General features: G+C 39.4%; 3 protein-coding genes, 1 non-coding gene and 1 pseudogene across 6 annotated transcripts; all 5 read left to right on the forward strand.

Annotated features, from left to right (window-relative positions):
- Window positions 1-335: 335 nt before the first annotated feature.
- Window positions 336-5,381, forward strand: LOC113588925 (interferon-induced very large GTPase 1-like; annotated as a pseudogene).
- Window positions 5,382-5,977: 596 nt separating this feature from the next.
- pick1 (protein interacting with prkca 1) lies at window positions 5,978-12,517 on the forward strand. Its single transcript, XM_027028329.3, has 13 exons — window positions 5,978-6,149; window positions 6,522-6,594; window positions 6,777-6,888; window positions 7,169-7,297; window positions 7,680-7,746; window positions 8,381-8,470; window positions 9,078-9,131; window positions 9,295-9,357; window positions 9,551-9,684; window positions 10,061-10,153; window positions 10,331-10,381; window positions 10,615-10,759; window positions 11,018-12,517. Exons 2-13 carry the CDS (start codon window positions 6,554-6,556, stop codon window positions 11,278-11,280), a joined length of 1,242 nt encoding a protein of 413 aa, XP_026884130.2. The 5' UTR covers window positions 5,978-6,149; window positions 6,522-6,553; the 3' UTR covers window positions 11,281-12,517.
- Window positions 12,518-12,864: 347 nt separating this feature from the next.
- On the forward strand, window positions 12,865-12,937 carry trnar-ccu (transfer RNA arginine (anticodon CCU)). The gene has a single exon. It is a non-coding gene; the product is annotated as a tRNA-Arg (tRNA).
- A 31-nt stretch (window positions 12,938-12,968) lies between these two features.
- plbd1a (phospholipase B domain containing 1a) lies at window positions 12,969-19,850 on the forward strand. 2 transcript variants are annotated; one of them, XM_027028325.3, is made up of 11 exons: window positions 12,972-13,237; window positions 14,423-14,645; window positions 15,927-16,010; window positions 16,333-16,474; window positions 16,676-16,810; window positions 17,064-17,208; window positions 17,307-17,507; window positions 17,695-17,835; window positions 18,053-18,238; window positions 18,652-18,758; window positions 19,106-19,850. In XM_027028325.3, exons 1-11 carry the CDS (start codon window positions 13,171-13,173, stop codon window positions 19,325-19,327), a joined length of 1,653 nt encoding a protein of 550 aa, XP_026884126.2. In that variant the 5' UTR covers window positions 12,972-13,170; the 3' UTR covers window positions 19,328-19,850. The 2 variants fall into 2 exon arrangements, with proteins under 2 accessions (XP_081572925.1, XP_026884126.2); XM_081716799.1 differs by lacking the exon at window positions 18,053-18,238 and having other exon boundaries at window positions 12,969-13,237.
- A 1,834-nt stretch (window positions 19,851-21,684) lies between these two features.
- On the forward strand, window positions 21,685-24,138 carry LOC118241261 (tumor necrosis factor receptor superfamily member 13C-like). 2 transcript variants are annotated; one of them, XM_035525670.2, is made up of 3 exons: window positions 21,685-21,886; window positions 22,063-22,218; window positions 23,879-24,138. In XM_035525670.2, the coding sequence occupies exons 1-3, from the start codon at window positions 21,787-21,789 to the stop codon at window positions 24,136-24,138; spliced, it is 516 nt and encodes a 171-aa protein (XP_035381563.1). In that variant the 5' UTR covers window positions 21,685-21,786. The 2 variants fall into 2 exon arrangements, with proteins under 2 accessions (XP_035381563.1, XP_081572941.1); XM_081716815.1 differs by having other exon boundaries at window positions 22,066-22,218.
- The last annotated feature ends 2,874 nt before the right edge of the window (window positions 24,139-27,012 follow it).

A 27,012-nucleotide genomic window follows, 5' to 3' on the forward strand; every position in this document is an offset into this window, starting at 1 on the left:
TTCTGGTTGGTTGCATTCATTTAAAGCAACATACTGGACATGAGGCCTAAGCAAACGTTCTGATGCCTAAGGGCAACACTGTGCAGTGTTTTAATAAAGTTTAATGTACTTTAAATAACCACATGTGCCACATGTGCATGAGCAGGAAAGCAGCAATATTTTCATTTTTGGTTCTAGCATCACAAGCCACTTTACTTTTCCTCCCCAATAGGAACTGAACATGTCCTTTACTGTGCTCATGCACTGAGCCCAAAACTCAGGTATAACTGGCAGTTGAAAATAAGCTAACATGCCACTGAAGCAGATGACAGACGAGATCAGTATGAAGGAGTTGAGCAGCTCTTTAAAAGACTTCATCTACTGGAAAATCTAAATCACAAAATGAAACCCACAGATATTCTTCAAATAACTAAACAGCCATTAGAATGCCAAGAGCCTGGTAGACATTTAGTTCAAACCTTCCTACAGAAGCTCATGATGATGGACTACAGAGCAAGATACTTTACTGCAGATGATGAAACCAATGGACATTCAATAGATGACATTCAACTAGATACTGAGAATGAAGACTATAACAGCCTTTCAGATTTTTTTGAGACAAATTCAACAACTCCTGATGATGTAAACAAAGAACATCTTATTCATCCCATGGATATCCAGATGGCAGTTTTCCACTGCTCAGATAGTTTCCTAAAGCAGCACATAGTGACTAAACTGTCCCAGTGTCAGTATGCTCTGCCTTTACTAGTGCCTAATCCCTTCACCAGAGAGATTGAGTTTCCTCTTTGGGCATTTAGACACATCAAGAAGAGTTGGAAGACCACTGACACCTCTGGTAAAAAGACCACTTTAGATAAACCAATTTATGATGCTGAAACTCCAATGTTGGCATTTTTCAGGCTTGGCTCTGTGTCCCTATCCAAGTCTCATCTGATGAACAGCCTGATCAATGAAAGACACAACACCTTCTTTGACAGACACTGCCCAGGCAGCAGCAGAAACTGTTTACTGATGGATGGACTGGTGGAGATTGCCTGGTACCTCCCATCTGGAACAAACAACGATATTTTCAATGATTGTGTAGCATTCTGTAATCTCCGTGGTGATGCAAAAACTAATAAGGAACAACTGGAGATTCTGGTTGGAAAGTCATCTGCGAATATTGTATTTTTAGAAGAACAAGAAGACACTACAAATAATTCAATATTGCTTAAACTAATTAAAAGTGAAACACCATTAGTTTGCTTAGTATCTAAGCAATCAGGTGCTAATTCACAGAGAAACCTGAAATTCAAAATTTGTCTTGAAAACAGAAATCAGCATCAAATAATAACTGATCTCAAAAGAATAATCAAAACTTGTCTAAAATCAGCCTCAACTGTTTCTTTTAGACTTGAAAATGTGGCCAAAAGCAATGCGATCAGAGTAGATGAGAATGCTCAGGAATTCCAGGAAGGCAGAGAAGCAGCTTTGCAGATAATGACGCTGCTGGATGGAAAGGACCTGTCTCAAATGAAGGAGAAATATGTGCCCTGTCAGGGGAAACTGTGGCATGACTGGTCCCAGAAAAACAAGGAACTACACAGACTTCAAGGGGTCAATTTAGAAAAGCAAAAGTGTAGAAAACACACTGAAATGAAACAGATTCGTCAGCAATAGCATAAGAATGGGCTCGCAGAATTTATGGAGTTCTTCATTCACACACTGACTTCAACCACAGAGAATAAGAAAAACTTTTTCCTGAAATTGCTTGGGATCCTGCTGGACAACTGCACTGCAGATAATCTACTTCATCTTCCTCATGCATGTGATGAAAAATCCTCAGTGGATTCAGACCTTAGAAAACAGGATAAATCCAAAAAAATAAATGAATGCAAAATCAAACAAATTAATGCTACAGCGTTTGGTTTGGAACACATACTCAGGGAGATAGGTCAGATATATGAGTCATCAATGTTTATACAAACCAGCCAAAATGACAAGGAAATAGATGACTTCTCATTTCTCCCCAAGCTTGTAGCAAAGATCATGTTGTCAGGATATCCACTGGAGTTGATGGATGGTGATGCTGCTCATGTTCCTCTGATGTGGATTTCAGCAGTTCTAGATGAACTTATCAAGATCATGGGAGACCAGAGAGTCTTTGTGCTGTCAGTCTTGGGGATCCAGAGTTCTGGGAAATCCACCATGCTGAATGTCATGTTTGGACTCCAGTTTGCAGTCAGTGCAGGTAGGTGCACCAGAGGAGCCTTCATGCAGCTGGTCAAAGTGTCAGAGGAGATGAAGGAAGAACTGAAGTTTGACTGCATTCTAGTTGTTGATACTGAAGGGCTTCGATCAATTGAGCATGCAGAGACATCTACAAGGCATCATGACAATAAACTTGCCACATTTGTCATAGGTCTTGGAAATATGACTTTGGTCAACATTTTTGGAGAGAACCCTGCTGAGATGCAGGACATCCTTCAGATTGTTGTTCAGGCCTTGCTAAGGATGAAGAAAGTCAGACTGAACCCCAGCTGCATGTTTGTGCATCAGAATGTTGGTGATATTTCAGCTGGTGAGAAAAACATGGAAGGAAGGAGATGCTTGCAGGAGAAACTGGATGAAATGACAAAACTGGCTGCCAAAGAAGAAGACAGTGAAGCTAAGTGTTTCAGTGATGTCATCACATTCAGTGTACAAGAGGATGTGATGTATTTTGCACAGCTGTGGGAGGGTAGCCCCCCCATGGCACCACCAAACCCATACTACAGTGGAAACATTCAAGAGCTAAAGGGAAACATTCTCTCAAAAATGTCAGCATCTTATGTTTGGAAACTGTCACAATTCAAATCCCATATTAGCAATCTATGGAATGCTATTCTGAATGAAAATTTTGTGTTTAGCTTCAGAAATACTCTAGAGGTGGCAGCGTACAGGAAATTGGAGCATGAGTACAGTAAATGTACTTGGAGTCTAAGGAGTACCATGTTGGCAATTGAGAACAAACTACATAACAGGGTCATTAATAATTTTTCTTTAAAGGTTGAGGAAAAAGATATAGTGGAGGAAATAAAAGAGACAAAGACAGGTGTGGAAAAGTCAATCAAGAATATCTTTGATGAAGACCAAGATAAAGAAATTTTGATCCAGTGGCAAGAAAGATTTGAGAAAAAAAATTGAAGGTCTTCATTATGACCTTGTGAAAGAAACAAAGAGAAGGCTGGATGAAGTTACTCAGTTGAAATTAGCAAGAGAAAAGGTAGACTGTGAAAAGTCAAATAATGAGAATGAGCTTTTTAAATTGAGCAAAGAGCTTGCATATAGTATGAAAAATAAAGGAATGGATGAAGATGACCTGAAGAAAGAATTTGAAAATGTGTGGTCCAACTGGGTCATGAAGCTCACACAAAACACACCATCCCTTGGAGACATTGATTTCTGGACTGATGTCACACGGGCAATTTCAGAAACCTATGAACTACATTTTGTTTGTGAGCGACAAAATCAGGCTGTGTATAAAAACATTGACACCATAGGATATTATACAGACTACATTATTCTTAGCAAAAACCAAGAGATTTGTCAAGAAAATCCACAATCAACAGTGAAACATATACAGGAAGATGAAATTAAGATTACTGTCAATGTTCATGATTATACAGTCAAATGTGACATGTATGGTCCATCAGAAGAGAACTGCAGAACGAGTACCTTAAGAGAAGTTAACAGCTCATTAAGCCTTCTAACTGAACGCATTATCAAAGAAGCTAAACAAGAGATTCAGAGGAAACCCATTGTAGAACGTGGATACAATCACATCTACATTCCAGAAATAATTGCCTCTATTAAAAATAAAGTAAAAGAGCATGAATCTAAGATCTATAAATATAAACTCAAAAGGGAATTCACAGTAGATCTATGCCTCTATGTGTGTACCTTTGCTGTTGACCAATTTGCTGGCCTATACAAGAAATTCAAGGAAGACAATGATGTAAGAGAGTATTTGAAGAGGCAGCAGTCTCAGTACTTCAACATCTTCAAGAACTACTGCAGAGGTGCAACCTCTACAGCTGTGTTTGGTGAGTTCATTGTGGAGAAACTTGAGCCTTCCATCCTGCAGGCAGCATATGATCAAACTGCCATTGATCTGACTGAGAAAATGAAATGTGAAGTTCCAGCCTTTAGTGGAAACCGGTCGAACCTAGAAAAACACATTCTGACATCACTAGCTGAAGAGGAGAATTTTGAGAATTATATAGAATACATTCACAAACCCAAAGAGCATTTTAATGGCTTCATTACAAAGGAGGTAAACAACTACATTTTTAAAGAAAATTGTCCAGAAGCTCTGAAAACTATCAAAACTAACATCAAATCTAAGGGAAAGTGTGTTATAGATGCTGTGAATGAAACAACAAAGGAAGTCAAAAACAATGATGGCGATATCAACATTTGGCTGCAGTATTTATCCAGAAAACTAAAAGATGAAGTTCAATTTAAAGAAAAATCTTGTATCAATCAGAATGAAATTACAGACCTTGACTTTCTTCAAAATGTTGTAAATAAAGGTCTAACTAGCAGCATGTTAAAACTATGCAATAGCATTATATGCAGTTCTGACCTCAGACTGGAAATGTTCAGGAAAAAACCTGATCAGATTCTAATAGAGCATCTGTGCCGATGCTGCTGGGTGCAGTGTCCATTCTGTAATGCTATCTGCACCAACACAATGGAGGACCACGCTGGAGATCACATGGTCAATTTCCATCGCAACTGTAGAACCAATGGATGCCAGATGGAACATCACTCCTGATAACTCTGAGATGCCATACTGGAAGTGGTTTGTTTGCAGGTTTCAGGAAGACCTGGAAAAGCATTACAAGAAACAGTTCAAGGGCCCTGGGGAGATTCCAGATGAATGGAAGACCTGTACTAAAGATGAAGCTATTAGAAGCTTAAATGTGTTGTAGAACTCCGAGACACTGAAAGAACTGAGTTAGCTTTGTGTTTTAAGTCTTTTGCTGTAAGGATCATTTGTCCATAAAACTGATTTAAAAGGCCACAATGTTAAATGTTAACATGAACAAAAGAATCTCCCAAACCAAGAAGAATACAGCCTTGGAATTACCAGCAAGCCAGGGATTAACCGAGGAAGATACAGCGATCCAATCTGAGCTAACGGAAGTGACCAATGGCAGTCATTAAATAAACTAAATATAAGTACTCCAGTTTTCAAAAATTTCTCCAGTGGTAGAGTAATTTATTATTTTCCCTGTAATTCAGACTATTAATTAAAGTTGTACTTCACACGGGATTCAGCTTTCACAATGCTACTATTACTATAGCGCAGTTTAGTCTGTTTAAAAGTTGCATTTTGTTGTTACTGATTTATCTGATTAAAACAAGCAACCTTCACAATAGATATATAGTAGACGTTACCTATGCATTTCTCATCTTTATTTGATTTTTGCTTTTTAATTGCTGTTTTGTAAATCTAATATATTTTTATTCTGAAATGTAATCTAAACTCTACATATTTGTTGTGGAATGAGAGATATGAGAGATATAATTATAATAAAAAAATCTGTTTTGAATTTAGTCTTATTCTTATAAGAATTCTTGTTCTTCTTATTATTATTATTTTATTTCCATATTTGTTAAATATGTTTACCAATGATGATGTGCTCATTTCTTGTTCAGAGGACACTTTCACCATTCAATGTGTATAACGTCTTTTCATTTATTTGAAATCAGATGGAAACGGCCCTGAAATATGGCCGTTACTTATATGGACGCTATTGTTTAAAGTTTAAGCAAACAGATATTAAACTCGGACCAGAGTTAAAATTATTTATTAAATAAATGAAGTGTTGATTTTCATTTTGCTGTATAGGTTTACATGTATCTGCCAAAATTACAATTTTTATATTCTGATTTTGTAAAATATTCGAAGGTCGTCAGTTACCTGTGTTTCCTATGAGCTGTCGGAAGTGACGCAAACAAAAGGTAAACTCTTCTACCCTGTTCTGTTGTGAGGCGGTGCATATGGAACGTTTATTAAGTCATTGTTGATTCATCTTCGGAATAAACAGTGTTATTATCTATATGTCAATAACGAAACCTTCCGAACTGTTCTCTCTTACGCTGGGGAAACTGTCTTTGCGGTAAGCTTATGCACCTGACTTCCACAATCATGCTAGTTAGCTAGCTAGCTATCTTTAGATATCGGTTAGCTAACATATGCCAGCCTTTCTCCTTTCGGTGTGCCGATGCTCATTGCACACAAGAACAGGAACCGAATGGTTCACTTGCAAGGTAAACGTGGATGTCAGGATGTTGATGCTAATCTGGTTGTCGCAATTCCTCATTTAGCCACCTAGCTAATTAGCTAGCACGGCTAGTTATTTGTTCCCAATGTTCAGCAAAGCCGTCACCTGCCTCTCTGGTAAGGAACTGTGCACTTGATTGCCTGTCTGCGTTTATGAACAATCTGGCGATAACTATCCGCTCCGTTTATTACGGATTATGATTCACAGCTTGGAGTTTTAAAGACAGTCCTCTTCCTGGCATGTTTACGGACATGGACTACGAACTGGAAGAAGATAAACTGTAAGTGAAAGCCACTGATAATGTGTGCTGATGTTACAGGTAACGCACATGCATTGGTCATGGTGCTAAACCGCCGTCGTTGTCCTTGCTTTATGATGATGCTGCACTGCTGCTGTAGGAAAGGCGACTGCGCCGTCCTCTTGACTGAGTGTTTGCATAATTGTGTGGTTTCTCTCGTGCAGGGGGATCCCCACTGTTCCTGGGACAGTGACTCTGAAGAAAGATGCACAGAACCTGATAGGCATCAGTATAGGGGGAGGTGCACAATACTGTCCTTGTCTCTATATAGTACAGGTAATATATGTGGATTAGATGATATGTATGCTATATAGACTAATCAAAGCTGATGTGTATATATAGTCTTTGTGTGTGTGTGTGTGTGTGTGTGTGTGTGTGTGTGTGTATGTATGTATATGTATATGTGTGTATGTATGTATATGTATATGTGTGTATGTATGTATATGTATATGTATGTATATATATATATATATATATATATATATATATATATATATATATATATATATATATATATATATAAACACACACACAAATGTTTGTGCTTGTGTATCAGGTGTTTGATAACACACCGGCAGCACTGGATGGAACGCTTGCAGCAGGTGATGAAATCACAGGTGTGAATGGAAAACCGGTGAAGGGAAAAACCAAAGTGGAGGTGGCTAAGATGATACAGACTGTGCAGGTAGAGGTGTTTGTGTGTGTTTTTGTGTGTGTGTGTGTGAGAGAGAGATCCAAGCTTGACTGGACAGTAAATATATGGCTTTAAATTACATTTTTTTTACATTTAAAATAAGTAATTATAAATTAATACTGACATTGTAAGAGACATAGTTTATGGGTATTTAATTGATTTAGTACTCAGAATTAGGTGGTGGAAAATTTGCATTGCTTAGATACACCAAAAAAAACGTTCACACTCCACTTTGTTTGAGGGGGTGGACCTGTATAGTGCTCAGTTTTATAGCAAAAAACAAAGTCCAATTTAATTCCCTTTAAAAAAACAAACAAACAAAAAACAACTAAAGCAGACGTCACTAATGGAGATTCTCTCTTTTGTCCTGCAGGGTGAAGCTGTGATTCACTATAATAAGCTGCAGGCTGACCCTAAGCAGGGCAAGTCTCTGGATATAGGTAAATACATGGGATACAGTAGAGTATCTTTGCTTATAGGTAAATACATTTAAGATTAAAATTCAATTTACTGTCAGTGCTTAGTGCAAGGCTTCAAAACAAGTGCATCTTTTACATATCCCAGCTTCTTTTTTGGAGGCTGGTCTCAGAGCACAGGGTCAGCCACTGCACAGCACCCCTGGAGCTGAAAGGGTTAAAAGCCAAGGGCTCAACAGTAGCTGCACGGCAGAAGCGGGATTCGAACAGAAAACCTTCTGATTGATAGTCCCAAGTCCTATCCACTAGGGTTCCAATACACATAGATAATATATAGGTAAATATACGGGACACATTAGAGTATCTCTGAATAATATGATGGAGTGAAAAGAGGTATGTGAGTGCCTTGAATGAATGAACACACATACACTGGTGTGTGTGCAAATAAGAGCAAGAAACATTAACAGACACAGAGGATGAATTAATCAGAGAGAACAACTTGATGCTGTGCAAATTTTTAAAAAAAAGATTAAGTTCTGATTCACAACAAACAAGTAATGGGTGATGAATGTTAAAGTTGCTGAAATATGGTCATCTGATGAAAGATGGTGGAGGAGTCTGGCATTTAAATGTGTGGGGGTGTGTTTTTTCTTCTCAGTTCTGAAGAAGGTGAAGCACCGTCTGGTGGAGAATTTGAGCTCTGGTACAGCAGATGCCCTGGGTCTCAGCAGAGCCATCCTCTGCAACGGTGACTCATGACAACAGCTCCTAGTCACACACACACAGGCTGAGTTTACATGCAGAGATTTCCACCAATCAGATCAAATTCATTCTGGTTCTAGGTTAAGAGTGAGCTGGTTTTATGCACTCTACTCAACAGTCTTATGACAGTCCCCATTTACATGCAGACTTAAAGTTTGAAACATAGACTTTGTTTCCTTTGCAGCTACAGACCAGTTCCTCTGTGCATCCATGTTGAACGTTGTAAATTCTTTTTATGTCTCAAATGCACATGTGCAGAACGTATTAGTTTCCAATCCATAATGTAATGGGATACATGTGTTTATATAGCTGTTATTCTTCTATTTAATGGATTATTTACAGTTTTACCCACCTCGTTCAATCAGATATAAATTGTATTCGGGAAGAACTCAATTGTAAGTCTATTGTGATTGAGGTGTATGCATGGACATGCTCTATTCCGATTCAGCTATTGGTCAGATTCTAAATGGATTATCAGGCAGCATGTAAACATAGCCTCAGACTGTCAAAGCACCAGTTCCACTGTGTACATGTCATGAGATCAGTCTGAGTCTTTGTCCAGTTGAACATCACATATGATTGTTTTTGTTTAGATGGGCTTGTGAAAAAGCTAGAGGAACTGGAAAAAACAGCAGAACTGTATAAAGGTAAAATGCCTTTTGTGTGGATCATATTTTTTTAATAAGGGAATGTGCTTGTCTGAATGAAAAGGTTTCCTTTCTCTCTGTAAGTGCGCACATGTGCGCATGCGTGTGTGTGTCTGGGTGTGGCTGTGGCTGTGGGTGTGGGTGTGTGTGGGTGTGGTTCTAGGGTTGATGGAGCACAGTAAGAGGTTGCTCAGAGCTTTCTTTGAGCTCTCACAGACACACAGAGGTGAGGCACATCATGACAGAATTACAGGAGACATACTTGTGTACTGTACTACACATAGTCTAATGATGCTAAATATATAAAAATACTGCTCATTTCTAATTTTCTGAGAGTACCTCTGCGCACTAGTGCATGTTCTATCTGTCTCTCTTACTTTCACTCCATTTGTCTGTCTCTCTGTCTCTCCCTCTCTCAGCTTTTGGTGACGTGTTCTCTGTGATCGGTGTCCGGGAGCCACAGGCTGCAGCGAGCGAGGCCTTTGTGAAGTTTGCAGAAGCTCATCGTAACATCGAGAAATATGGCATCCAGCTACTCAAGACCATCAAACCTGTGAGGAGCTCTTTAGTGCACCAACCACTGACTGAGCTGGCTTCATAATAGAATAATAAAACTTGTGAACATCCTGGGCTTTTAATCAACTAAAATATTAACATGGTGAATTCTAGTTAGTTAGAAATGCTATTGTTATGCCAGACAGATTTAAGTGTTTGTATCTTCTACGCAGAGAAGGCTATTCATAGGCTAAAAGTGTACTTGTTCAACACAGAGTGAAGTATTAAAACACATCTGCACAACAAACAAACAAAGGTTTCTGTACTTTTAGCATATAAACAAACATAATGTGGAAGTAGAAAACAACACATGTAGAATATGGAAAAGCAATTCTTGTAGTAACGATGGATTTTGGTCTTGGTCCTGTTCACAGATGCTACATGACTTGAACACTTACCTGCATAAGGCAATTCCAGACACCAGGCTCACCATTCGCAAATACCTGGACGTGAAGTTCGAGTACCTGGTATGAAACCTGGCAGGCTGTGCAGAAGTGAATGCACAACACCAGCACAACACTGCCAAATTCTGGAGAATTTTACTATTGGCTACACTGCATAAAATGAATTAATGAAATGTATTAACTGGTCCTGTGTGCATTCAACTCTGGCTTCGCATTTGTGTGCGTGTTCGTGTGTGTTAGTCTTACTGTCTGAAGGTGAAGGAGATGGATGATGAGGAGTACAGCTGCATTGTAAGTTACCCTCGTTCCATTCACTCTTTAATCTCACTTGTTAAGTATCACTACTCAGTAGAAGTGACCACATCCTTATTAAGCATGTTCACAAAAGGGTGCAGTGCATGTATGAACCTGCCTAAGACCAAACCTTCAACCTTAGCTAGAAGTTGCTCAGGACACAGTGAAGATAGCAGGGGGACTGTGTGACTGTGTGTGTGTTTGTGTGTGTGTGCGTGCGCGGGGTACAGGCGTTGGGGGAGCCACTGTACCGGGTCAGCACGGGGAACTATGAGTACCGTCTGATCCTTCGTTGTCGGCAGGAAGCTCGTGCTCGCTTTGCAAAAATGCGCAAAGACGTGCTGGAGAAGATTGAGCTGCTGGACCAGAAACATGGTGGGTTCCATAGCGTCTGAATCGCATCCGAGCCAGTGTGCTGCTCTTTAATTTGTGTTAGGTTTTCACAGTTTAGCACAGTGAACTGATAGGATACAGATATGATAGATAATGTACTTTAAATCCTACTGACTGCTATACTACCATACTACTTTGGATTTCGGTGAACTTAACCTTCGCTTTGCACTAGCTATGAGTGTAGTATGTACACTCAAATGTGGGCTAGTTATAAGGGAAGTGTTTCTCTCCTCGCTCCAGTCCAGGACATTGTGTTCCAGCTGCAGAGGTTCGTGTCAGGCATGTCACTGTACTACGATGAGTGCTACGCTGTGCTCAAGGAAGCCGACGTCTTTCCCATTGAAGTGGACCTCTCACGCACCACCATCAGCTACAGTGGCCAGAGCCAGTCCTATGAGGAAGAGGAGGAGGAAGAGGAAGAGGGGGTGGGAGACAGCAGGGAGGGGGGTGTCTCGACCGGCCAAGCAGAGAACGGCGCAGAGAAACTCATAGATGATGAGTGAGTGAAGTGAAGAAGTGAATCGTGGTGGCTAAGAGTGAAGTGGAGAAATGATGGTTAAGGAATGAAGGACTGAACGAATGAATGTATGATTGAAGTGTTGAGTCAATAACTGGGACAGAAGACAGAATAGTTTGGAAATACAGAGAATAAATGAGTGAATGGATAAAAAGGAGAGATAGTGATTGATGGTGAATGTATGAATTAATGTGGAGGTAACAATCCAAAGAGTTCATTGAGATTTGTTTAGCAAAACCAATGCAGAATTGGAAAAATAATTGTGTTCTTTTCAGGTAGTAAATTTATTATCATTTTTGTAGTATGTTGTATTTAAAATGTTTTTTTCTGACTTTACCTCTTAAAACCAACTCCAGAGTTAAAATATTGGATTTCATTAGACATTAAACAAATTTTCTATCAGGACCTTCCAGAAGGCTGGTATTCCACAGTCTGATTTGAGCACAGATATTCTCCATGGGGGAAACCAAGTGTAAAATTGCTTCATGTGAACAGTGATTTGGTCACTGATGTATACTGCCGCTTAAGTAGAAATAGAGATGAATGATGCTTTGTGATTGAACACTGAATTGTTTCTGTATGTGGGTTGAGGGTGGCCTCAAGTCTCTGCACTGTGTGTTGGTCTGAGGAATGTTCTTTTGCTTCTGACGGGTCAGTTCAATCTTTGTTAGTTAATTATTTTTCGCAGTCATGTTTTGCATGGTTACCTGAAATCAAGGGTAATTAAGCATGTACATTTTATTATTGATCTTTAAAGACCCATCCTATTTCAAATTTTTGTTTTATCATGGTAACACATTCTTACTACTGTATTTGAAGGGTGCCATTCTAATTCTGTTTCTGTAGTAACCGGGTTACTCTGATGGACCTGCTGTATCCTGCACCTATCATGAATGCCTGTCATTATCACAGCCATTTGTGGTAGATTTTAGCTGGAATTACAATACTTAGGAAGGCATATTACTTGCACAGAAATACATGCAACAAATTCATTATCTTCAAACTGATATGTTCTACTTTAAAATTTAAAGGACTTTTATTAATCTCTATGTATTTATTTATATGTGTAACTTTGCTAGATGACCTAAAAATTAAAAGTTGTTCTGAAACACCCTTGCACTGTGCTAAACGTTCCTAACTGGGTTGATTAGCTTTTAAAACCGCTATTAGTCTATAAACACGAAAAATCTGAATAAATGATTTTCTGTTTTGGGTTTTCATCATTTAATTTCCATGTTCTGTTTGGGGCTCTTTGTGTGTATGAAAGACTTTTATCTGAGTGTTTATCAATTGTTAAAGATATAAAGTCGTTACCATAATAGGGAAGAATGTAATAATTTATGAAAGAATAAAATTAAAAGTACTTGTTGCAAAAAGTATTACTTTAAGCAGCGGAACACGTAGCTGTGACAAACAGTAATTAACTACTGTTAGCAAGCTGTTTCTAACAGTTACAACTGCGATGTTTTTGGTTTTTCAAAATCGGTGGGAGAGTATGATCAAAATTCGAATCAAATTAGCGCTAGTTAGTTCCGTTTAACATCAAATACATGATCAAATACACGCGGTTGCCCCAGTGGCCTAATGGATAAGGCACTGGCCTCCTAAGCCAGGGATTGTGGGTTCGAGTCCCATCTGGGGTGTGTGTGTGTTTTTTTTTTTTTCCCTTCTCTTTTTAACCCCCCGATTGTTTAAACGTAACTGCGTAGGCACTAATAGCGTACACGTGTTTTTATTTATTTTTGTCTTTCTTTTCTTTACATATTAACAGGACCACGAGTTAGTGAAACGCACTGGAGACGAGGAAGTTTGTCATTCACAGACAACTTTCAGTTCTATTGTCAGTGACTGCAGTTGTATGCGCTGTTGACTAACAATGACTGCTTTGAAAGTAACTATTTTTATTTTGGCATGTGCTGTTGCGACGGTGGTGAAACTCGAAAGTAAGTAACTTGGTTTGCTTGACTTGGCTAGCAAGCAAGCAAGCAAGCAAACTTTACTTTGTTGGCAGACAGTGCTTCCTAACGCTAGCTACTTAACTATGAAACTCCCAAGATTGATTTTCGTTATTGAAAACAGTCATTGCAGATGTTAAAATCCGAAGAGCTCTTGCCAGATCGGCGGAGTTGGTATGTAGGAGACGACCTAATAAAGTGGTGAATGCTGGCTTGATTAGACATACCCTCAGTGTGCAGTTTTACTACTCGCGCCATGGCTTGTTTGCAGGAATTCAACGCGTGTTAGTAATTATCCCTTATCAGCCCAGTATAAAAGAGGGTACTTTAACTTCAAATCAAAAGCTAAGTTGATTACTTTTGTGGTGTTTCTTGATTTAAAAAAATCTTTATGTTCACTCGGTACAGGAAAAATGGCAGAAAGAGCCGTTATTGTAGGTCCTTTAGCGTCTTTCTTGCGCTTTCATCTTAACAGTGCATAACCTGTAGTACTGGTTTCTTGGATCGAGCCTCTTGAACAATTGTGGTGTCAATGGCGAATTACTAGAGTCTTTTAAATCTAGGCTTATTCTCAGCTTGGGTCTCGGAAACTGACCTCACCCGTTCCACCATGCACTCTGATTAGCAACGTGTTTGTTTGTTTGTTTGTCCTGCACCTTTTTACATCCTCAGTTGCAGTTCCACTCTTGGGATCGCGAAATAAATTTGTCAAAGTTCATATTTCATTACTAACCCAAAAGGGGAAGCATATCTTCTGTATTTTAAGAGGAAATGTGTCTGCTATAAGTTGTTCAAGGTTTAGATATTTTTAGAATATGTTGGCATAGCAGTATGTGTTCCAAACGTACCTTCACTTGCTTTTGAAGATAAAACAGACTTTTTTATTAATGTGTCCATGTTAAGTATATGTAATATAAATATTAAGATATTTAAGATAAACAATGTAAAAATTATATAATGGTAGTAAACATCTGGCATGCTCATTGTGACCTTAGAGAACTGGAAAAAAATCTTGTGCAGTTGTCCAAGTGAGTCTTCATGTGTTTTCTTTAGACAATTTGTCACCCACATTTGAGCAGTCATTCGCAAATTACGCTGCTAGTTCCATCCGTTCCTGTTTAGGTCTTTAATAAGATGGTGTGACACTACATGTGGTGTTTCTCCTGCATGCAGAGGTGCAGAAGGTGACTGTCTACTGGGATGCCACCCATAAGGCAGTGCTTCTGAAAGAGGGTGTGCTGGAAAAAGAAGGCGATGCTTATGGTTACTACAATGACTCCTTATTGTCAACGGGCTGGGGCGTGCTGGAGATCCGGGCTGGATATGGCAAGACTCCTGAAACAGATGACATCACCTACTTCCTGGCGGGCTACCTGGAGGGATACCTCACTGCCCAGTGAGTAAACAGAGCTGCAGTTTAAAAATTGAGGGCTGCCTTTTCAGCCACTCTATAACCAACCTCAGAAATGATCACCTCTAACCTCTGCTCCAGTCGTCCTTGTGCCCAGTCGAAGGGAAAAAAACCGAAATGCCATAGTGAATCGGGACCCCTAGGCCTCCGTAAAAGAGCCCAAGTTTCGTGTTGTTTAGACCGTAATCACTCCTATTCCACTGGAGCATCCTTCCTGCAAAATCAGTTCCCAGAACACATCTCTAATAAACATGACCTTCAGAATATGAGTTTTAGTAACTCAATCAGTTCCTAAATTGCTGTTAATCTCTAATAGTCATTTATTCTCAGCTTTTACCATTTTTAAGTAATAAGATTTAGAACGTATTATAATTATAGTGTCTAACTTTTCAGTTTAGCTTTAGGGCTGTGACAAATGTTTTACTTCATGCTGTTGACTTAGGAAGTTGTGCAATATTCATGTTAATGGACATCAGTTCTGCTTTTGATACTGTAGACCATAACGTAGTTATTGGTTGTTTAGAACAGTAGGTAGAGTTACAAGCAGTTCACAGAACCTTCTCAGTGAATAACGTTTCCTCCTCTCCCCATGTGACTTGTGGTCCAGAAGAGTATATTGGAGCCCAGTTTCTTCTCGGTGCATATTCTACTATTAGGGCAAACTGTCAGTTTTCAGTGTTATGCAGACAACCACAGTTAAACACACAGCTTTCCCTCTTCATGAAACCTAATGATGACTTCAGTATTTGTATTGACATCTTGTTATCATCTCCAATAAGATGCTAGTGAGATCCTGCTAGTGTTATTGATTCAGATTTTAGATTTGATGGGTCTGTCATGTCTGTAGTGTGAAGCAGTTACTTCCATCTTAATCATTACAAATCTTAAATCATTCCTTTTCGGACCTGAAAAAGCCTTCATGCATTTCTATTATTTTCTTACCTTTAGTACTGTAACAAATTTTTCAATAGGTTTAACCAATTTCTTGCTTTACCTACAGTTACAAACTAGTAGTCTAGAATGCCATTACTAAGTTATGTACCACCAGGAAAAGAGGCCACATTTCAACAGTCCTCTGGGGCTTAATCCATAGTCCCATTGGTTGCTAGTTAAATTTAGTCTAAGGTCAAGTTATTTGTTTGTTTTATTTACTTATTTATTTTTAAAGCACTTAATGGTTGAGTCCTCTATGCAGAGAAGCTCAAGGTCTTACTTGTGGTGGAAATTTAATGTTGTCTGATTTGTAGTCTGTGTTCTTCTCTCCAGGCAGATGTATGACTACTTCACCAACATGTATCCGCAGGTGATAACAGACCCCAAAACTCTGGTTGCTGTGAAGAACTTTATGATGTGAGTATGAACTGCTTATTGCTACTTAATCCAAATAAACTACATCCAAATTTTTTTTATTTGAATGTAGTCCACATCTGTGATCTCATTAACCAAACCTGTGCAATTTAGTTAACCAAAGGCTTTATGGAAACCTGTGTGGCCACTGATGAGTGAAACTAAAACTTCAAAGACATCAGATCTTCAGGAGGAAAGTTGGCCACACCTGGAGTTGTGTGTGTGTGTGTGTGTGTGTGTGTGTGATATTTCCACAGGACTCAAATTTATTTTATCTGTGATGTACACTATAAGGTGGTGTTTTGTTTGTTTGTTTGTTTTTCAGTAAGCAGGATGCATGGGCTCGAGAGCAGGTGAAGTTGACTAAGAGCAGTGATCCACTGTGGCGTCATGTAGGCTTCCTGCTGGCCCAGATGGACGGGCTGCAGGCGGGCATGGGTGATTGGGCCAAGCGCATGGGCCAGAAGGTGAGGAAGATATGGACCTTCTGACCACTGTAATATCAGGACATGCATCTTCCTGCAGGGACCCAACCCCAGTCAGACACATCCCATCCAGTTTATTATACTGTCACTATTGTAGTCTTTTACATGATGCTGTGAACCTGTATAGACTGGACTGGAGTATAGTGGTGATTCTTTCTCTCCTCCTTCCCCCTCCTTCTCCAGCCCCTGACCCAGTTTGCAGTGCAGTTTCTGAATGCGATCGGTGATCTTCTGGACCTCATCCCGGCGTTGGTCCCTGGTGCTAGAGTTAATCTGATGAAAGAGCCACCCATGGGCCACTGCTCCGCCCTCATTAAGGTACCAGCCACATTACAAATCTGTCAAATTGAGGACTAATTATGCAAATATCAACTCTCACTTTTAGTAGTAGCCCACAACCATGAAGCATTATTGATCATTATTGACATTAGTGTGGTTAATGGGAATAATGTATATTTTTGTAGATGAGGTTTAATAGTGCATGTGTTTAGGATATGATTCTTTGAAATTTTTACTATCTTTTAGTTTCTCTCTCTGTGTGTGTGTGTGTGTGTGTGTGTGTGCACTGCAGATGTTGCCAGGCTATGAGAATCTCCTCTTTGCCCACTCAAGCTGGTACACTTATGCTGCCACTCTGCGCATATTCAAGCACTGGGACTTCAAAGTCACAGAAGCACACACTGCTACTGGGAAACTTTCCTTCAGCAGCTATCCTGGTGTGTTCATCTTGCACATTTGTTCAAATATTGCAGACACACTAGTTTTAGTCCATCCATCCTTTATCAGATGTCCTCTTCATTGGAACCTTCTGTAGGTTCTTTGGTGTCTATGGATGACTTCTATCTACTGGGCAGTGGCTTAATGATGACGCAGACCACCAACAATATCTTCAACTCCTCATTGTTTGACCACATCACTCCTGCTAGTCTCTTTGCCTGGCAGAGGGTCCGTGTGGCCCACGCGCTGGCTCATACCGGACCAGAGTGGGGCCAGGTTTTCTCCAAGTTCAACTCTGGTGAGAACCCCACACTTCTGCTTGGAAATTTAGACAAAAATAAGTTATCTAATAAACAGTTACATAATGATTTAAACAGGTAATTGGGGCTTATTTTCATCTTGAGCAGGTGTTGCCCTCCCATTGCTGGGGTCAGGCACATGTTCAGTGTAACAGAGCTCTGTTCTCTGCCTGTCCTCTTTCTCAGGCACTTATAATAACCAGTACATGGTGTTGGACATGAGCAAGGTTTTCCTGGGTTCCAGTATTGATGATGGAGCTCTGACGATAGTGGAGCAGATTCCAGGACTCGTGGAGTACTCTGATCAGACGCAGGCACTGCGGAGGGGTGAGCTGCCACACGCAATGCCAAACGCATGTACATAAAAGACCTCTGTGTGTACCCCACTGGTATGCCTGCGGTGGAAGACGTGCCTATGCACTGTTGGTACATTCACTCTCAGAATGGCGTGACCCTGTTAAGGAGCATGCAGCTTTGATGAATGATATTCCTAGTGAGTTCAGACCATAATAGTCCCCTGTAATGCAAGGCTGTTTCCCTCAAGGTTACTGGCCATCTTACAACGTGCCCTTCCATCGGAAGATCTACCTGCTGAGCGGCTATGAACAGTTGTGGAAGAAATACGGAAATAATTTCTCCTATGACCTTTGCCCTCGAGCTAAGATTTTCCGGCGGGATCAAGCGTCAGTGACTGACCTTGCCTCCCTCAAGCACATTATGAGATACAATGGTAACTATGGCAGCAGCCTTCCTGATGACCAGTATTGCAGTGTCAAGTTAAAGCCCTGCATGTCTCCAGCACTGCACATCTGCATGGCTGTTATTTCTGGAAAGAAACTGAGCAGTTCTGCTATTACCAGTTGGACTGTAGCTCACCGTACACTTAGAGGCATGAAAAGGTTGACTTATACATATATAAATAAGAATATTTTGAGACATTTACCTTTCATTCTTGAAGAGAATCAGGCTCAGTCTGATGAAACTACCTCACAGAGGTGTAACACTTTATCTAAAGACAGTATTACTAACCTATTTACTACTTGTACACAATCTCTAAGAAGTATTCAAGTTTGTGTTTTAAACAAGAATTGGTGTTCTTACTGTATTGAGCAGGTTAATCTATGCTCTTTTATGATTTCATAGACTATAAGCATGATCCGTACTCTGAGGGTAATGCTTGCAAGTCCATCTGCTGCCGTAATGACCTGGTTCAGAAGCATGCAAGTCCTGGGGGTTGCTATGACACCAAGGTGAGATGCCTCCATCTTCTGTGCTTCTGCCCTCTTCTCAACCCGCAAGCTCCCTCTGAGGCTGTATTCCATAAGATGATTATGCCCCCAGCAGTGAGGCACTGCCAAGATTGGAAGGAGTTTTGGAATTTCAGCAATGTGACAGGACATTAAATTTTTCATTCTGTTTTCATTTAAGTTAAACCTGTTTATTTACCTGTATATATGTATAGGGGTAGATGAGGTATCTCTCATTTTAAAAGAATGAGAATGGTGTCAAGGTTTGAAAACTAGGTTCTAGTACATGTTTGTTAACTGGTTTGCTTGCTTTTGTCGAACCTGGGACTCTTGGTCTCTCTTCCCTGTAGGTAACAGATTTTTCCATGGCACACAAATTTGTGTCTGAGGCTTTAAATGGACCGACCACAGAGGATGGGCTGCCTCCGTTCTCCTGGGACCAGTTCAACAGTACTCTGCACCAGGGCCTGCCCCGCATCTACAACTACACCTTCATTCCCATGCAGCCACTGATGTTCACTCCATCAATCCCGGTGACTCCGGAAAATTCTCGGGTCACATCTGATTATTAATTCAATTATTTCTTCCTCAAACTTGCACAGTTCCTGCTTCAAAAGTGCAGCACTTCAGAGTCTTTGGTTAAAAAAACCCCCACACAAACTTGGAACTGTTGTGTAAAAAAACAAACAAACAAAAAAAAAAACATGGCTCATTTAATAATTAATTTCTACAGAAAAATAACCTTTTGAAACCAGGAAGTGCCCCTTGAAAACATTAAGCCATAATGAATGTGACACAATGAATGTGACATATATCAGCTCTGATCAGAGATGTCTGACGAGCTGCAGTTGTGTTTTAACCTCTCAGGACCAGTGAATACCATGTACCAGAAGCAGGTATGCATTGCCAGGATTTGATTTTAAGTGTTCTTTGCATGGGTATTTTGATTTTTAAAATTAGTGTCTTTGTGTCAAGTTTGCTGTTGACAATGTATAGACTGGGATAAAATGAAATATTGCAAGAGTTAATCAAATGGAATATGCTGAAAATATTGTACATGAATTTCATATGCAATCAATAAAGACTGCCAGAGCATACTGTCTGCTGTGAATGTACAGGGCTCATGGAGCCATAGTGCTGATAATCTGACAGTTTTGTCAGGACTTGGCTTAAACTTTCCACTGCGCTCTTGGCACATATGCACAAGTTTGAACCTTTTTGAATTCTGTTTTGAGGGCCAATTATGAAACGTGCCACTATTATAACTTTTGTTTTCTGGTGCAATTATGGACTCCATTAATAATCCTTTGGTCATTGTTTTCACACCGTTCCCTCAGAGGGTGTGTTCAGATTTGGTAGCTTTGGTTTGATTAAAACGAACCCTGCTGCGTCCCCTCTGGTAGTGCGGTTCGTTATAGTAAATGTGAGCCAAATAAGCGGACCGAGACCACCTAAGCAGGTAGGTCTTGATCCATTTCTAGTGCAGTTCGTTTTAAGTATGAACACAATACAAAACAAAGGCACCTAAACAAACCAATGACCACCTACGCCATGGGCCCAAAGTCTCCTTTGCTTGTTCTGCTTCCTCACATCCCTCGCTGTCTGATGGTATCAACTACACAATTTATTAAAATGTTACTAGTAATTCACACAAACATGATTACACTTCAGGGGGTGAAATCCAAGGCACTATAACCTCACTCCCAAAACATTAGATCACTATACATGTCATTAGCAATTTGTTATGCCTTAGATTATTAATAACACCCTGCTACCTCCCTAACCCTGAATACTTGTATAATTTATAAGTAAATATACAGAAAGGAAAAACTGTAGTAAAGTACCCAAGTTTCCAGGAAAACAGGACGTTTCGGACAGAGGTCCGTCATCATGTCACGGAATGTTCCCCTCCCCATTGTTCACGTTGTACGGCCCGCCACGTGCTGTGGGAGTTCTTCCTCTCGTTTGTAACCACGCCCATGTTTGCATACACCTGCACGTGGTTTATCGTGTAATGTGTATGTATTTAAACCGCTGTGGGAGTGTGCACAGTTGTCGGTCTTTGTTCCTGTTTATGTTCACGTTAGTGCTGTATGTTCTGTTTGTAAGCTGTTGCCTGTGTTCACCTTACCTGTTTCACGTGAGTGCCAATGTGTTAGTTGTTCGTGTGTTTTTAATAAACATCTGTTTTCGTCGAGAGAGCCTGTGTATCCTACTCCTCGCCCTGCGGCACTCGGGCCATTACACATCAGCTGTGCACGCAAAGTGCTTATAAAGTGTATATATAATTTATATATACTCCTGTAAAGAACCTGTGTTTTTCTCCAGAACAATCATAACACTTTACCATTATAAATGATCTAACATGTACGTAATATCATGTTAACATGATATAAAATATCATGTTATGCGATACTCCTGAAGAATATCCCAAAGGGGACTGCTTGTTTGTTTTTAGTTGTGTGTGAGTAAGCGTTAAACACCAGACAGCGAGGTTTCACATGGTCCATTACATGCTCCATAGCTTTGATATAAATCAATTCATATCGTTAGACATTTCATAGTTTAAGCTATAGCTGCTAACCTGTCGCTCATCTATGAATGACCTTGCAGTATTGAGAGCATATGAACTCATCCTATATGACTCGTATGAGAATATAGCTGAGTATTGTTCGCATATTTAATCTATTAGGTATGCATATTGTGGTCTGTTTGTGGCTCCCTCTGTTACCATACCTGCAAAATCGTCCGGGTCTATTTTTTCTCCAACTGTTGACACCTTCCTGTTCACATGTTCACCCTGCTATCTTTCTCTCTCTGTCTTTCCGACATCTTCTCTGCTACCCCTCTCTGGGGAGCTTCTCAGTGATTCATTATTTCCTAAGTCAATAAAAAGAAGAAGTGAAATGTCCCTGTATTCCACTCTTCACTCTCTCTTGCGTTCTCTCTCTGTCTCCAACACACATTCTCATTGCGAACACTGGTTAATGCTTTGCTGTGTCCTGTTGGCAGTAGTTGTGGAGAAGCAGTTATGGAGAAACAGTCATGTTCACCAGGATTGACTTGGGACCCTCTTGTGAAGGATTGTACCACCCTCGATACCCTGGAGAAGCCACAGCTGCCTGTCAATGGTGAAGCCACTCCGTTCTGCTTGTCTCTTTGCTAAACTGTAATATGTACTTTGGCACAGTTCTCTTCCTACCTTTATGTTAAAACAAAAGGTTAGATATAGAAAGTGTCCACATGTGGTAGGTAGCTAGACTATCAAACTAGTGTGTTTGTGTGTGTTTTTGCATTGCTGTTGTAGCAGACTTCCAAGAAGCAAGAAGCCCCAGGTCCCCAGCAGGCTCCTGGTCTCAGCTGAACCCCACCATGTGGGTGTGTGTTGGGGTCGTGATGTGCAATACACTCCTGGCTCTCCTGCTGTGGTTCTTCATTTACAGACGACTTGGCCATAACACAGGTTAGGACACAGACGCGCACACACACACTTGTAAATGTATAGGACATGGGTTTAGTAATGATATATGTAATAACATGTATTATGTAAATTACTATGTAATCTTTCAAGCCTATCCCTAAATCCAACTGTAAACTTAATCTCAGTGATCAAAAAAATAAATGTTTTTAAAACATCCCTTTCATTTAACTTTTGTATATTTTTCACACACACAATTTAGAGAGAAGGAAAGAAAACCTGTAGAAGTTATTCTAAAGAAGCATGCATACACACATTTTATATATATACACACACACACACACACACACACACACACACACACACACACACACACACACACACACTACAGTGCAATCATTTTAGGCAGGTGTGAAAAAAATGCTGTAAACTAAGAATCCTTTCAAAAATGGAAGTGTTAATAGTTTATCCATCAATTGACAAAATGAATGAACTGAAGAGAAATCTAAATCAAATCAATATTTGGTGTGACCACCCTTTGCCCTCAAAACAGCATCAATTCTTTTAGGTACACTTGCACAAAATCAGGGATTTTGTAGGATTATAGTCAGGTGTATGATCAACCAATTACACCAAACATTGATCATCAAACCAATGATCATCAATTTCACACATAGGTTGAAACACAGTGATTAACTGAAACATAAACAGCTGTGTAGAAGGCTTAAAACTGGGTGAAGAATAGCCAGACTCTGCTACCAAGGTGAGGTTGTGGAAGATGTTTGGAACAACCTACCAGGACATCTTGAAACCACAGTCTGCTTTGAAATCTTTGTCTGGTAGAGCCCTTGCTGATGCAGTATAACTACCTTGTGTCTTGTTGCTGTACTCAGTCTTGCCATGGTGTTTGACCTGTTCCACAACCTCACCCAGTTTTAAGCCTCCTACACAGCTGCGTATGTTTCAGTTAATCACTGTGTTTCAACCTATGTGTGAAATTAATGATTATTGGTATATAATTGGCACCTGTTTGGTATAATTGGTTGACCTGACTATAATCCTACAAAATCCCTGACTTTGTGCCAGTGTACCTATAAGAATTGATGCTGGTTTGAAGGCAAAGGGTAGTAACACCAAATATTTATTTGATTTAGATTTTTCTTTTGTTTGCTCACTTTGCATTTTGTAAACTGCTAAAAAAAATATATATATTTGTATGTTTGAAAGGATTCTTACATGAGAGAGAGAGCGAGAGATTCAACATTGTAGTAAAGTACACAGAGAAACAGAAAATTCTGCACAGCTAAAGAAGGACCTCTCTCAGAAACGTTCAGTTTCTCTGGAAACTCTGTGTACTTGACCTAGAGTCTTTGTTTTATCTGTTTAACTGCCAGTGTTGAGCTGTTAAATAAGACTGAATGCTATAGGACCAGACAGAGAAGCTGCTGAACCAGTTGTCGGTATAGAGCTCTCTGTTCTTTTGTAGTAAATGTACTCATTACAAAATATCTGAAGTTCTATTGAATTTTGTTGTTTATTAAAATGAATCAAGCCATTAAGCCAAACAAATGTGTAGCACGTACAGATGGACTATTCATTACATGCTTTATTTAATTAAGTTTTTGGATGGCTGGTTGACCAATGGATGACAATGGGGAGCAGAGCAATGGTAAACATAACCAGAGATTTGGTGTCTGCTCTGCAGGTAAGAGAAACCCAGACTCTCCAGCTGGCTGTGATCAGAATGGGACCTTGCTTAGGCCACCCTTGCTGAGAGTGAAAGGAGACCCTCCTGCTTCCTGTCCCCACACGAATGGCAGAATACAGGAAGTGTCTATCTGTGAAATGGGCCAGGGGTGGGACACGTGTACAGGAAGAGTGGAGCATGGAATCCCTCTACCTGCTACTGAGTTGGGAGACTCCGCCCTTGTAACCACCAAAACAGTGCAGCCTGTTGAGGTCTAACTGTATTTGGTATTTTGCTGGTATTATGAAACTAAACATCAAATAAGGATACTCTTTAGAGTATTAACAGGGTAATATTAATCTTCTCAATTAGTTTATGTATCATTACAACAGGTTTGGAGCGAGAGATTACGATAACTCCAAAAGCCCATAAGATCAATTGGTGCTGAATGCATCAGTACATACTAAACTAAATATTTCAGCATTATATATGGAACTAAATTGTAATTATTATATATCATAACATATAGTGCAAAAGCAATAAATAAATAAATAATAATTTAAAAAAATCCCAACAAATCAAATGTAAATACATATTCTAATGACAGGTAAACACCAGAAACAAAAGCACACAGACACCAAGTCACAGAATTCAACGGAAAGCACATCAACAAAGCAGATAATAAAGAAAAAGCACAACAGCACCTGGTAACTGACAACGCGGAAGAGGGAAGTAACTAAAGAATAACTACAGAATATTTATCACATGCAAAATATGAAAAAGGATGGTGTGTTTTGGGAGTTCACCTTTCTAATGAACAACCAAGCATAATAGAAACCTTAATATTTGTAAAAGAGATTGAATAAAAGAGACCCAAAGATTAGGTTATCTTGCCTGTAATTTTAGTAGTTATTGACTTATAATCCACTCTCTTATGATTTCAGTTGGTTTCTATATTTTGTCCAATGGAATTTTCATCATTAAGTACAGGTAAAGTCAGATAACTGACAACACTAAAGTACACTCCAGATAATGATTGCATTGCCACCATCTCCAGTGACATAGATTTTGCTAATATTGCTTATTTTACACTCAAATAATGTTGTTTTTTGCCTGCTCAGTTAGTTTTTTCTTTTGTCATTGTATTTATTAATTCAATTTTGTTGGTATTTTTATGTTATTGGTATTTTTATGTTTATTTGTTTGCATCTGTTTTTTTCCTTTTAGGTGTATTGATTTTTTACATGCATGCATATTTTAAAACATACATTTTGCCATCCTTCTGTGTTTTGTATGTAATCAGAAGTTTTCTGGTTCAAGCCCCACCACTGCCAAGTTGCTACTGTTGGGCCCCTGAACAAGACCCTTAACCCTCAATTGCTTAAGTTGCTTTGGATAAAAGCATCAGGTAAATGTAATGCACTCCCCCTGGTGATAGAAAAAGGACAGCACATTTGCTAATCTGAGCACTCATGGCTCACGTAAAGCTTCTACCTTATGACATCTATTGTAATTTTTTCTCGTCATTTCTCACTTGCCATTATTTCATGCCCCTGAGCCCAAATTGTTATGAGGAGATTGTGGAAAAATGTATGAATATATTTACTGTGAAAAAAAGTTTAATTTGGTTCAGTGAAAAAAAAGAAAGGAGTGAACTAAGGTCTTGTTTTATTTGTTTGTTTAACTTCGTTCATTCATGAAGTTCCTTTCTGTATGTATAGATTTATAGCGAGGGTTGGGCAGTCACAGTGATGACATCAGGTTAGAATTTAGACAACTTTGCCTTGCTGATTTCTTTAGTTTGATTTACATACAAAGATAGAGGAATATAGATGTGGCTTACTATAGATGTTGGACTTGCTGATATTTATGGATTTTTGAATCCAAGAAATGGACGAAATCATCAAGAAATGCCAACTACACAATGCAAAGTAGCTGATAAGCTCAACAACGCATGTGTAACATAATATGAAGCAAGTCAAGACTTTTGAGGGGAAGTATTTTGTTTAATAGGGGCAAATCCAACACTGTGATCCTTTCAGCAGTCCATAATCATGAGGCCGATACTCAGAATCAAAACTAGCATACATGCACACACACATAAAAACAAACAAACAAACAACCAAAAAACAACATACATGCCAAAATATTTGTCAATGAAATGTTAACATGGAATAATGGGATTAACAAAGACTGTTTACACTGAAATTTTTATTGTACAAAGAATTTACAGAATATAATTTACAAAACATACTTTTTTTGTTTTAACATGGTTCAAAGATTAACACCTCCTGGAATTTAGCACACAATACATTCCAGAAGTATTAAAAGAAGTGTTATTAAATCATATGTTTACGAAATGAAATGGTTTAATGTGTGTGTTTAATGTACAGAAGCTAGAAATAATTATATGAATATCTATACACACACACACACACACACACACACACACACACACACACACACGTGTGTATGTGTGTGTGTGTATAGATTGGGCTTTTCGACCCTGGTTGAGAATTAATCACTACTTCACTGACTGTCAACTCTTGCCCTGAGGACTCACTATCCTGCACAGGTTTATACATTGTCTAACCCAACACTCCTGATGCATTTTATTGGCATGTTTTGATTAATTACTCAAATAAGGAGTGTTGTGGTAGGCAACACTAGAAACTATAGAGGGCAGGGGGTTGAGAACCACTGCTTAATTTAACCCGTGCCTTAACTAGTGCATTGTTTTGATAGTTTGACAACAGGCATGCCACTGTAAACATCTGGCTAATGTTTACTGTGTGGGAAAGGGAGACGACACCATCATACAACTTTTGTTTTATTCTCCTAATTACACTTTACACATGTACTCTCAGTTGTGCTAAGGATTGGGTTTCAGTAACCTGGTTTGCAGGCATCTGATTTTACTTTGATAAAAACAGTGGGCAGTAGACTTTGCACTTAATGCAGTTAGTAATGAGGAAGTCCTTGTCAACCACTACTGCCATTTCTTCAGTGAACCAGTTTGCCAACCCTGACTTTTTGAATAACTCGGTCACTCACTGACCCAGCATACAGTGAGAAGACAAATGTCACCACACCATGTGGGGCTATGCCAACCAGGCCCTCCATGGCGTAGTGAGATTTGTATATGGAGTACA

Source organism: Electrophorus electricus, chromosome 6 (genome assembly GCF_041902795.1).
Source record: "Electrophorus electricus isolate QZ-2024a chromosome 6, ASM4190279v1, whole genome shotgun sequence".
Taxonomy (NCBI): domain Eukaryota; kingdom Metazoa; phylum Chordata; class Actinopteri; order Gymnotiformes; family Gymnotidae; genus Electrophorus; species Electrophorus electricus.

Coding starts and splice junctions, on each gene's coding strand:
- pick1 (XM_027028329.3), top strand. CDS start 6,554: ATGTTTACGGACATGGACTACGAACTGGAAGAAGATAAACT. Junction 9,685..10,060: donor TACTCAAGACCATCAAACCT/GTGAGGAGCTCT, acceptor TCCTGTTCACAG/ATGCTACATGACTTGAACAC. Junction 10,760..11,017: donor GCTGCTGGACCAGAAACATG/GTGGGTTCCATA, acceptor TCCTCGCTCCAG/TCCAGGACATTGTGTTCCAG.
- plbd1a (XM_027028325.3), top strand. CDS start 13,171: ATGACTGCTTTGAAAGTAACTATTTTTATTTTGGCATGTGCTGTTGCG. Junction 14,646..15,926: donor GAGGGATACCTCACTGCCCA/GTGAGTAAACAG, acceptor TCTTCTCTCCAG/GCAGATGTATGACTACTTCA. Junction 17,209..17,306: donor TTCCTTCAGCAGCTATCCTG/GTGTGTTCATCT, acceptor AACCTTCTGTAG/GTTCTTTGGTGTCTATGGAT.
- LOC118241261 (XM_035525670.2), top strand. CDS start 21,787: ATGGAGAAACAGTCATGTTCACCAGGATTGACTTGGGACCCTCTTGTG. Junction 21,887..22,062: donor GCCACAGCTGCCTGTCAATG/GTGAAGCCACTC, acceptor TTGCTGTTGTAG/CAGACTTCCAAGAAGCAAGA. Junction 22,219..23,878: donor ACGACTTGGCCATAACACAG/GTTAGGACACAG, acceptor TCTGCTCTGCAG/GTAAGAGAAACCCAGACTCT.